The following is a 12,725-nucleotide window of genomic DNA, read 5'->3' on the forward strand; positions in this document are numbered from 1 at the left end:
GATGTGATGTTTTGAATGGCCTACTTCCACATCTACATCGTATAGTCTTATGGTCATCTACTAAGACCAGGGATACAAGCTATTAGCAAGGGTCTTTGTGATTGTATCCTTGATCGTTAGGGGCATGGTAGCATAGCGGATATGTTGCTGGACAAGAAATCCCAAAGCAGGGATTAAACATCAGGAGACACAATTTCAAATTTCACAAAGGCAACTGTGGAAATTAAGTTCAGTAATTAATAAAACAAAGCTGAAAACCTAGTATAAATAAACGGTAAACAATAGTAACTGTGAAACTACTTGATTACCGTTCTGGTTGAGTAATGTCTGTTAGACAAAGAACTCTGCTATCCTTAAACAGTCTGACCTGTAAGACTGAAAAACTACAAGATATTGGAGCAGGAGTAGGTCATTCAGCCCATTAAGTCTGCTCCACCACTCAATGAGAACATGATTGATTTGTGATTTGGAGATGCCAGTGTTGGACTGGGGTGTACAAAATTAAAAATCACAACACCAGATTATAGTCCAACAGGTTTAATTGGAAGCACACTAGCTTTCAGAGTAATGCTCCTTCATCAGGTGGTAGTGGAGGGCTCAATCCTAACACACAGAATTTATAGCAAATATTTACAGTATTTTTGCTATAAATTCTGTGTTAGGATGGAGCCCTCCACTACCACCTGATGAAGGAGCGTCGCTCTGAAAGCCAGTGTGCTTCCAATTAAACCTGTTGGACTATAATCTGGTGTTGTATGATTTATGATTGATTTGATAATCCTTCACTTCTCTTTAATTTAATCCCCCAACAACTCCATTCCCTCACTGATTAGAAATCTCAGTCTTGAACTTTCTAACCACTCAGCCTGGTCAGCCCTTTGTAAAGAATTCCATAGATTCATGACTCTTCAAGAGAAGAAATTCCTCAGCTCTGTCTGAAATGTATAATCCCTAATTTGGAGATTATACCTTCTGGCCCAGACTCTTCCATTAAGGGAAACAACATTGTCACATCTATCCTGTTCTCTCCCGTAAGAAACTTTTTATGTTTCAAAAAAGGTATTTCTTCTACATTCCAACAAGTACAGGCCTCAACCTGTTTAAGACAGTGGTCTATGTGATCCTAGACCCACAAAAGTTTGTTTCACACTTAACACACTTCTGAAGTCAAGATTAGAGTTTTCCTGCTCCTCAGATACTGCCTGACCTGCTGTGCTTTTCCAGCACCACTCTAATCTTGACTCTGATCTCCAGCATTTACAGTCCTCACTTTCACCACACTTCTGAAGTGCCTTAGCAAGTCACTCAATTACATTAAACCTTGCAGCTCATCACTGCCTTCTCAGGGTCTTTCAGAGATAGACATGAGAGAGATGACCTTGTCTCCAACAACCACATCCCATAAATGAATGAAAAGAATGTTTCCTGTTCTCACTCAGTAGTGGCGCATTATGAAATGTGCCATTTGGATAAAGAAAGCTGTTTATAAGTGCTAGGAATATTACATTAGCCCCATTAGAAAATAGGCCAAAAATTGTTCTGTTTCATGCTACCAATAGAAGACAAACTCTTCATTTTGAGAGTGGGATAATGTACTGATGGATGTGTAAATTGTAGTCAGCCAGGCTTGCAAAGTGAAAATGATAACTATTTATAAGTTAGATTTGAACATTTCCCATTATTTTCTAAGCTTCCGTATGTAGTATTAATGTCGAATTGGGCAGAGCCAACATGGATTTATGAAAGAGCACATGGTGGTGAAACCCAGGTTCTATTCCAACCTCGGGTAATTGTCTCAGTGGAGTTTACACTTTCTCCCTGTGTCTGTGTGGGTTTCCACTGGGTGTTCCGGTTTCTTCCCACAATCCACAGATGCACAGGTCAGGTGCATTGGCCATGGGAAATGCAGTGGTACAGGGATAGGGTGGAATGCTCTTTGGAGGGTTGGTGTGGAGTTGATGGACCAAATGGCCTGCTTTCACACTGGAGTTCAATGAAAGGGAACAAGAGTGTTCAACAAACCAGTTACAGTTTTTTTGAGACTGAGATAATGGAAAAAAAAATCAGTGAATATGGTGTACTCAGATCTTTAGAAGGCTTTTGATAAGGCCCTTTATGAAAGGTTTGTTGGTAAAGTTAAAGCACATGGGATGGACGTAATATATTGGTATTGATTAAGAATTGGGTGACAGTTAGGAAACAGAGTGGAAGCAATTGGGTCACTTTCTAAGTGGTAGTGAGTGACTAGTGGGTCACGACAAGGTTCAGTTCCTGGGACCCAGCTATTTTCTATATGTAACATTTCCAAGAACGCTGATGATATGGAATTGGGCAGGCTTGAGAGTTGACAGAAGGATGCAAGGAGGTTTCAAGGTCATTTTGACAAAATGACCAACTGGACAAATATGTGGCAGATGTAGTACAATGTAGCTTAATGAGAAGTGAAACACTTGAGAGAAATCAAAAGGAAGACTATTATTTTAATATATAATTAATCTATATGTTCCCAATTGATATATTGGGAACTGCAGATGTACAAAGGGATCTGGGTGTCCTTGTCCACTAGTCAATGAAAGCTGACAGGCAGCAGCAGCAAGCAATTGGGGAGGCAAATGATAAATTCTCTTGCAATGAAATTTAATAGGAGTTCCGAAGTAGGGTTGACTTACAACAGTTACACTTGGTCTTGGTGAGACCACATCTGAAGTGTTGTGAGCAGTTTAGGTCTGCAGTTTTCGTAAGAAACGATATACTTTTCACAGAGACAATGCAGAGGTGGTTCACTAGACTGATACAGGGATGGCAGGACAGTTCTATGAGCAGGGATTACTTCAATTGGGCCTGTAATCACCAGTGTTTAGAGTGAGGAGAGGGGTCCTGACTGAAACATACAAAATTCTAACACGGCCAGACAGACTAGATGCAGAGAGGATGTCTTCCCGAGGTAGAGAGTCCAGAACTGAAAACAGATCGAAATGAGGGAAGATTGCTTCATTCAAATGGCAGTAAACCTGTGGAGGGTAACCCACTGAAGATGTTCAGGAAAAGAGATTGATAATTATTTTTAGGCATCATGTGGTATGGGAGAAAGTAGGAATAGGCATTGAGATCGAGGATTTGTCATGATCATATTGAATGGTGGAACAGGCTCAAAAGGCCGAATAGCCTATTGCTGCCTTAGTGTGTACACTTCTAAAGGACATTTGCAAGCCAGATGGGTTTTTATGCCAATCAATGGTAGTTTCACTGCACCATAATCGAGACCTAGCTTTCCATTCCAGACTCCTTAATTGAGTTTAAATTACACGAGCTGCTGCAGTAGCATTTGAATTCATATCCTCAGAAAGCAGTAGCCTGGGCCAATCGGACAATAAACCAGTGACATGACCATAGCACCACTGCTTCCTCCAGAGATAGTCAGGAGAGAAAGAAGGTGCCAAATAAGTGGATCCTTGTTTGTCTACTAAATGTCCAGTTTGCTGCATTATTTTGTTTAGTATTCACATTATTTGTTGATTTATTTCTAAGCCACAATATTTTTCAGCAAAAATTAAACAGGAAGTTGATCACTTTGAAAAATGGATAAATTTACTTGCAGCCAAATCTGTAAGCTGGGAAAGCAATGTTTTCCAATTTTGAAAAGCATCAGTTTATTCACTCTGGATGAACCAGGTTCTGAGACAAAAAAATCTTCAATCCACTCTAAGTTACTCACCAATCAGAGTTTCAACATCAGGTACACTTCCCAATCCTTCCAGTAACTCATGTAACAGGTCGTTGTGATCTGGCGAAATAGCTTCTTGGTGTTCTAACAGCAGCTGTCACAAGGGCAAAAAGTTGACTGGGTCAGAAATCTGTCACAACTTTATACTCCATACATACTTCCATCACTTTTTGGAAAATTTCCCGAAAAGCATAACCTCTCAAGTTGTAGCATCATTCTTTCAAAATGTTTTTGCACCTTCTCCTATGCTGCTATATCCTTCGTATAAAATGGAAATGAGAATTACACAAAGTACTCCAAGTCTGTGCCCACCAATCAAGCATCAACATGGGCTTCAAATGACTTGTCTGCTTTTCAATTCGATTCCTACAGAAATGAAACTCCATGCTTGTTTTGATATTTTTTTAAGTGACATGACTGACTAATTTTTGGGTTTTTTTTAAAGTGGTTTTGCATATCTGTTAGTTCTAGATCACTTTGCTGCTCAATTCATTTTGTGGATTCTCCTGATGTACAAATGCTCAGAATAAAAGACGTTTCCACTCAGTGTTGATGATGTGTGACATTAGATCAAGTCCCATTTTGCATAACTAACTGCAAATTTTGCGATTGATGGCAATGTTGGCGAGATGGACAGAAGTGACAAGTTTATACAGTGCTCATTTGTTCTATTCTCTTCAAATGTCGAAATAGCTGAGGACAGAGACTTCGCCATTTAGTTCTGCCCGAAGGCGGTTTTCTTCATATATTGGGATCCAGCTTCTAAGCTCAGAACTTAAATATAAAGACAACTGAAAGTCATGTTTAGGGTGTCCTGTGATGCAGGGTCAAGTGTACAGCCGGTTGCAGTGTACTGCCTTCGGCATGTGGGAATCCTCTATGTGACCCACATGACTGACCACACAAAGCTGAGTATTGATCAGCTTTCAATACCAGGTATGCAGTATTTCCTGCCACCGGCCTTCATATTCTCCCTACCAAAACATTACTCCTTACATTTACCCAAGTGGCTCATTATGTGACCAAAGAACAGTACAGCACAGAAACATGCCCTTTGGCCCACCAAGCCTGCACTGACACATGGCACCTTTTCTAAACAAAAAAACGTTTCCCTCTATCCCCTGCTTATTCATATACCTGTCAAGGTGCCTCTTAAACACTGCTATCGTATCTGCTTTTCCCACCTCCTCTGGCAGTGCATTCCAGGCACTTACTACCCTCTGCATAAAAAAAATTGCCTCTCGCATTTCCTTTAAACTTTCCCCTTTTGCCTTAAAGGAATGCCCCCTGGTAAATGGACATTTCTATCCTGTGAAAACTATCCATTCCTCTCAATTTTGTAAACTGTCAGGTTGCCCCATCAGCCCCTGACACTCAAGTGAAAACAAATCAAGTTTGTCCAATCTCTCTTTCATAGCTAACAACCACATGACCAGGCAACATCCTGGTAAACATTTTCTGTATCTTCCCCAAAGTCTTCATATTGTTCAGGTAGTGTGCCAACCAGAACTGTATATAAGATTCCAAATGTGACCTAAAGTTTGATACATCTGCAATATAACTTGCCAATTTTTTCAACTGTATGCTCAGACCAATGAAGGCAAGCATGCCATACGCCTTCTTGACCACCGTATTCATTTGCGTTGCTACTTTAAGAGAACTGAGGAACCTGTACACATAGATCCTGCTGTTCATTGATGCTTCTGAGGGTTCTACCATTTACTGTATACTTCCCTCCTGCATTATACACTCTAAAATCATCACCTCGCATTTGGTTGGATTAAATTCTATCTGCCACTTCTCCAGCTTTGTCGACATCCTACTGTTTCCTCTGGCAATCCTCCTCATTATCTGCAGCTCCTCCAACCTTTGTGCTGTCTGCAAGCTTAATCAGATCACTTATACTCTCCTTAATATATATTACAAAGAACAGGGGTCCCAGCACTGAACACCACTGGTCACAAACTTCCAGTTAGAAAAATATCTTTGCACCACTACATTCTTATCTTCTATGACCAAGTCAGTTCTGTATCTATCTTAACATCTCACCACAGATCCCACGTGTGTTCACCTTCTGTATCAGGAGAAAGTGAGGACTCCTGAAGAAGGGCTCATGCCCGAAACTTCGATTCTCCTGCTCCTTGGATGCTGCCTCACCTGCTGCGCTTTTCCAGCAACACATTTTCAGCACCTTCTGTATCAGCTTGCTTGAGGGACCTTATCAAAGGCCTTGCTAAAGTTCATGTCGACAACATCCACCATCCTGCCTTCATCAAACATCTTCATCAATTACTCAAAAAAACTACTCAAGTTCTTCAATCAACAGAAATTGCACACAAAGTGCAATCAATAAATGCTGAACCAAACCAGTTCTGAAGGAGGATCACTGGACCTGAAATGTGAACTCTGGTTTCTCTCCACAGGTGCTGCCAGACCTGCTGAGTTTTTTTTGCTAGAAATTTGTTTTTGCTACTGATTTTTAAGAGCTGCAATTATTTGCATTTTTTGCTTCTTCAATCAATTAATTTCTGCAACGGTTGTCAAAGTCATGTTGAAACTCTAAGTTGCATTTACCCCCTTTTCTGTGGCTCTGAATTCAAATGAAGGTTTAGATTGTGAAAACATTTAAATACTTCAGAAATTGATGGTACACAGATCCTGGTAGCTCTTCTCCATTTTCATACGGACAAGATAATTTGCTCCTGAATGTTTTTCTGTAGCTTTTGCTCCAACTGTTCATCTTACCATGCAATGTGGCAGCAATAACATTTTTGTGGTTTAAATAAGGCTGTGCTCAGTAAATATTCAGGAAAAGTACCACAAGAAAACTACACAAATGAATGTATTTGGAGGGAAACCCCAATGTTTGGCTACACGTTTTAATTCATAGGTCATTAACTTTGACTACTGAGCTTCAACATTCTTTTGTCAAGTTTTCCACTGCAGTTAGCACTGGCTGTAATGTTGCAGTCTTTGCTTTCCTAAGTAGGTTACTTGCAAAACCCTAATTCAGAGCATACACTGGGTGAAAGGCATACTATGATCAAATGAGAAACACACACGAGCTTCATACGCTTAGCAATTTTAGTTCAGGAAATGTTTCTTAGTTATGCTAATAAATTTGCAGCAGCTTGCCTACAAACTCTCCGCACTTGCTCAGGAAGTACACAGGTATAGGTAATGACATCTTAAGTTTTGATGAAGTGGGACAGTACATTGAAGGGAATATACAACAGATATCTGGGGTTTATTAAATTCAAAATAAAGTGCCAAACCTCCTGGTTTATTTCTTGTGGTAAAAGCCACTAAACCCAAACCAGAAAATGGAGAAAAATAAGCATTCCCTGATGAAGCAAAATTAGGTGGTTTGGAAAGCAATCCAAATATGAGCAAAGCTCCTAAAGGCATAACCATATAACAGCATGGCTTTGCTGACTGTCAAGATTGTAACGAAGCAGAGGAGTAAGGCACTCAGTCGGACACGTATTTGGGAGCAACACTTTCCCGTCTGCAATAGCAAGACACTAGAAACATGTGCCTTTAGGAAAGGGCTGAAGGCCAACATCAGCATTTTACATAGATGCCCCTTCTTCTGAGCATGAAGGATGCTCTAGTAAATGGAGCTTATAAATGTAAGTTGGGTGCTCCGAGACAGGATAATTAGAGAAATTACTCCACTTCTTCAGATTGGGAGGCATTTCAAATTAGATAGAACAAAGAACTGTAGACACTGCAGATCTGAGACAGAAAGTGAAATTGCTGAAGAAACTCAGCAGGTCTGGCAGTAGTTGTGGAGAGAGAAACAGAACTAAGATTTTGAGAACAGTCACCCTTCTTCAGAACACAAGACAACAAGAAAAATAAAATAAAACAGATGTGACTTTGAAGAATTTAACGAATGGGGGAATTATTGAAGTATGCCTAGTCAATGATGACCGTAACTTGGCCAGAACGGGACAATGATGAGGGTGACTAGACTTTCAAAACTGGGAACTGGGTGCTGTCTGAACTAATCTTCCTTTACAATATGTTCATCGTGCTGCAGCTTCTGAGGTGTAGTTTAAAGCCTTGCAGTACCAGAAACTAGGGAGGTGAGAAGCCCGGTGTTAAGTCCCTGGCCTACTGATCTAAATCTTAAGCTAATGTTCTGAGGATTATAGAATTCCTACCGTGTGGAAGCAGGCCACTTAGCCCATCACGTTCACACACACCCTCCAAACTGCATCCCAGACCCACCTTCTACCCCACCCCTATAACCATGCAATCCCTACAGCTAATCCGCCTAGGCTACACATCCCTGGACATGATGGACAATGTAGCATAGTCAATCCACCCAATTGCAAATCTTCAGACTGCGGGAGGAAACCGGAGCACCAGGACATATTGGGAAGATGTGCACTCAAATTCTACTGAGATGGCGAAATGTCAATTCAATTGAAAGTCTGGAGTTAAATGCCAGCCTAATGGCAACCATCCAACTAGAGTCAATTGTCCTAAAAAAATACCTCGTTCCCTAATGTCCTTTAGGGAAAGAAATCTGCCATATTACCTGGGTTGGCCTACATGTGAATCCAGACCTACAGAAATGGGTTGACTCTCATTTGCCCTTTTGGAAATTAGGAATAGAACTACATCGACAACACTGGTCCATGCATAATTCTTTTTAAAAAGTTGTTAAGAGGTGAGGAAACCATGCTCGATGGATGCAAACAACTCAAGCAAGTGGCTCCTGCCTGCCAGCCACTTGTTTTCTGTTGATGCCATCTAGAAATGTATTCCACGTTATCCAGAAATATAATGGTGTGTTGCAGGCTGTGCAGCAAGCCAACAACATTTACACAAACCTAAAATCAATTCTGACTTTTTCTGCTCTTGCAGAATAAATGAGAAAGTTGAAAATCAGGATTTTTGATCATTTTGAAGGAATGGTCAGAATACCAGAACTGTTCCGGTAAAAATATGAGGTCTAGTCCCCCTAACAATTGTAAAGAAAAAGCTTATACCTGGCATGGTGGGTAGAGGTGAACGTACTGTGGAGAGCTAGGGGTGACTCTGGGTAGTTTCTTTCAATGCCATCTATTTGTCAGAAGTGTGGCATTGAATAAAATGCTTTATACGACACAATAAATTTTGTTAATGTACAGAAACCTTTTCTTTCAGTTTAGCCTGATGTATTAGCTACCTACTAATGCATGAGTTGTGCAGACTTTAGTTTCTTGTAGTAAAAGTCTTTAAAAGTGAAATTGCGCCTTTTGGTATCTTCTTTTAATCATTTGGGAAATGAATCGATTAAAAAAAAAGTTATTGGTCTCCATGACATTTGTCACTTTAATTGGAGGGAAATTCTGAGAAATATGATGTATTATGCCAGCTTTAAAACCGTCAGATGCTTCAGTTTCAGACTTTTTTTTTACAAATACATTTAAGTGCTACACTTACTGTCGATAATGGTGGTGTTTCATGACAAAGACATTGTTGCTCAGTCTCAAGATGAAATCTTTAATTCTAATCAATTTAGCTAATATGTTTTTCTTTAATAAAACCTGCAGGCATACTGGCAAAGATCCCAATATTTTACATGTACGATCATTACACACAGCAATTTGACAAGGATTCAAATGGTAACTATCATACGATTCCACACACCAGACAAATTTACGACCTGCTCGAGGATTCTTTTGAATATTTTTATTTGAAGAATTACAACACTTTGCTTCAGGTTTATTTGCTTGGGTTGGCCAGGCTTTTGCCAATGGTGAACAAAAACTTGTTTTTACAGCCACAGTTTGAATCAGCTCAAACTGGAACACAGACCCACTGGAAAAGTTATAGCAGGGTTTCAAACATGCAACATAGGGACGGATCTGGCAAGATGCTGTATTCCTAATTTAAGGATCATAGGTCAGAAACTGCCTCAAGCTGGCTGATATTCGTCAATCCTCAAGTGAACAAGTTGCACCATTTGCAAATGTTTAAATCAGCTTCCAACCAAGTTTCCCTTCAATCTGAACAGGATTGTCAGAGGAAGTGAAACTGGAGCAGGAAGGCATCCTTTCCTGCAATGGTCAAGCATTTCTCAAAATAGAAATACACGTAACAGTAATGATGGAAGCTGTATGAAATGCTACACATTGAACTGATATAAAAAAATAGCATTTTAAAACAGTGTTGGTTCTGAAATCTAACAATACAAGGCAGAACTTTTCAACCACCATTTATCAGGATAAAATTCAAACTTTGAATCCCCAAAGATTTCAAGCAAACTTGAAGATAAATGCAATCACTGATGATATAAAGTAAGAGTGAGACAGTGTGATTCAACCATGGGACCAAAACACAAAGGATAAGCAAAATGGGTAGTAAAGTGGAGCAAAAGTTAATGATCAGCCACAAACTTATTGAATGGAAGAATTGGTACAAGGAGCTGAATGTCGAGTGGGTTGCTGGAAAAGCACAGCAGGTCAGGCAACATCTGAGGAGCAGGAGAATTGACGTTTCGGACAAAAGCCCTTCATCAGGAAGGTCAGCCATTCCTGATGAAGGGCTTTTGCCCAAAACGTTGATTTTCCTGCTCCTTGGATGCTGCCTGACCTGCTGCGCTTTTCCAGCAACAGACTTTCAACTCTAATCTCCGGCTTCTGCAGTCCTCACTTTCACCTTCAAGGAGCTGAATGGACTATTCTTGCTCCTATTGCTTGCGTTCTTATTAAATGCATGAATCTCCTTTGCAACATGCTTGCCATAAATATTTTTGTACGCTCAGGTGGCCTGGGTAATAAGCAAGATATCAAATGAGACTGATTGCTTCCCTTTGCACTATCACGAAACAAGGTGGATTCGAGCAAAAGGCAAGGATGATGTGAATTTTGTTGGTACCTGCTTCTCTCAAACTGATTTTAATAATGGCTCTTTTTTAAAAAAGGGATGTTACAGTCTTGTTCCACAATAGCGCTGCCTGGAACAATGTGCTATTGAATGCAGAGGAAGCACTGTCATTTATTGCTATCAGGTAGAAGGTAAACAGGAAGAAGGCAGACATAAGTCAGGGAAGAGGGATTCAATATGAGAATACAATGAAAAGTAAAAAGTGAAAAATGCTCACTTAATATGTGTATTATCTTCCCAACTCATTAATGCCAGAAGCATCTTTGCTCACTGTGCCACGCTGTAGACAGTGGACCCAGGAGGGAGAGAGCATTAAGTGGTTGCATTTCAATGGAACACTGCGCTGTTCAGTGGCACAATGCATTAAACAGCAATGTGCTGGCAGTGTGTCGTTCAAAGCTGCCAAGCCCTAGTTTCAACTACACGAACTACTGAACAGAGGTCATGCACCTTCTGTAGACAAGGAAAACCCTTAAAGATTGGTATTCGCTATTGCTGTCCTGCATCGCCATTGGGTAAAAACCTCTATCAACACACTCACACATAAGAAAAATGGTCACTTGGCCACCAATGTTTGTAGAACTGCAATTCCCCACAAACTAGCAGGCTCAGAAATGCAAAAACCAAGCGAGAGGTGGAGAGTTGCCAAGCAAAATCTTTCAATGAATTTTCCTATTTTAAAATAATGAATGCAGAAACAGAACAGCATAACCAATTAATTCACAGCAGATAAAGATTACTGCCTTTGTAATTCAGAGGTATTTAAGAATTGAAACTTTGGCAACAAACATTCACGTCAACTGCATCCACACAAAAGCCTAGTGTGAGAGCACATGTGTTTGGTGCATATTGCTGACCATGCCAAGTTACTGTGAAAGGACAAAGTGACAACATTTTTGCTAACCACCTCAAGAGACGATATTCTGCCTGAGGGAGCCTCAGGGCAAGTTTAAAATATTTGTGTAAATTTCCCAGACCAGAAAATGTTTGATGCTAACTTGTAAACTAGGGCACAATTTAGGTAAATAGGTTTCAGATCAAAGGAACAGCTTGAATTTCAAAATTTATATTTCTAACAGGAAACAGGCAGTGTGTGTGCGTGCGAGAGAGAGAGAGAGAGAGTGCGAGAGAGAGAGAGAGAGAGATCCAGTGACATAGGGATAGGTTCAAAAATAGAAGAGTTACTTTGGTTTTAATGTAACTCTTCTATTTTTGCTGTCAATGAGAAAGATGTCTTTGTATGTAATTTAGCACAGGAATAGACAGACTCTCAAGACCTGACCTGAAATCACTGTGCCAGAATTGTGAATGGGATCTGGGCTGAGGGGGAAAAGTGCAAATTCAGAAGGTATTGTTGGCGAAGCAGGAAGAGACTGGCAATGGGATGCTCAAAGATTTTCAAAACTCAATCTCTAACTTCCAGACTGGGAATATAGATGAATTGGAGTGAATTCCTCAGGGGTGAGACACATGCGGTAGGAAAATTGAATGACCATTTAGATAGTTGAAATGAACACAAAGATTTTCTGCTTCGACTGAAGATGGAATTGGTGCGCGTGTGGGGCTCGGTTTGTAAAGTTAGCTTCGAGTACAAGTGCTTATGAGAAAAAGCCTGTAACCTTCTTGTGGTTTCAGAGCCAGTGAACGGTCTATGCTGTCTCCTCCATGGGAGGCCTGTCTATCCACAAGGCACTGGGCAAGGCTCCCACCTCGGCCTTTCTCTGGAACTCCAGGCAGAACTGCCCCCTTGTGGTGATGCTGGTTGGTCTATGCCTGTGTGTGTGTGTGTGTAGGGTGTGTGTGTGGATGTGGGGTGTGTGTGTGTGTATGTAGGGTGTGTGTGTAGGGTGTGTGTGTGGATGTGGGGTGTGTGTGTGGATGTGGGGTGTGTGTGGGGGTGGGGTGTGTGTGTGTAGGGTGTGTGTGTGTAGGGTGTGTGTGTGTAGGGTGTGTGTGTGTAGGGTGTGTGTGTGTAGGGTGTGTGTGTGTAGGGTGTGTGTGTGGGGTGTGTGTGTGTGTGTGTGTGTATGTGGGGTGTGTGTGTGTGTGTGTATGTGGGGTGTGTGTGTGTGTATGTGGGGTGTGTGTGTGTGTGTGTGTGTGTATGTGGGGTGTG

General features: G+C 40.8%; 1 protein-coding gene across 2 annotated transcripts in view; it reads right to left on the minus strand.

Annotated features, from left to right (window-relative positions):
* Window positions 1-12,725, minus strand: part of iqgap2 (IQ motif containing GTPase activating protein 2) — a 349,836-nt gene that overhangs the window by 54,678 nt on the left and 282,433 nt on the right. For both annotated transcript variants that reach the window (XM_072547695.1, XM_072547705.1), the window contains one exon: window positions 3,716-3,818. In XM_072547695.1, the coding sequence (XP_072403796.1) occupies window positions 3,716-3,818 (103 nt within the window). The remainder of the gene's footprint in view (window positions 1-3,715; window positions 3,819-12,725) is intronic.

This window comes from Chiloscyllium punctatum, chromosome 2 (assembly GCF_047496795.1).
Source record: "Chiloscyllium punctatum isolate Juve2018m chromosome 2, sChiPun1.3, whole genome shotgun sequence".
Lineage (NCBI taxonomy): Eukaryota > Metazoa > Chordata > Chondrichthyes > Orectolobiformes > Hemiscylliidae > Chiloscyllium > Chiloscyllium punctatum.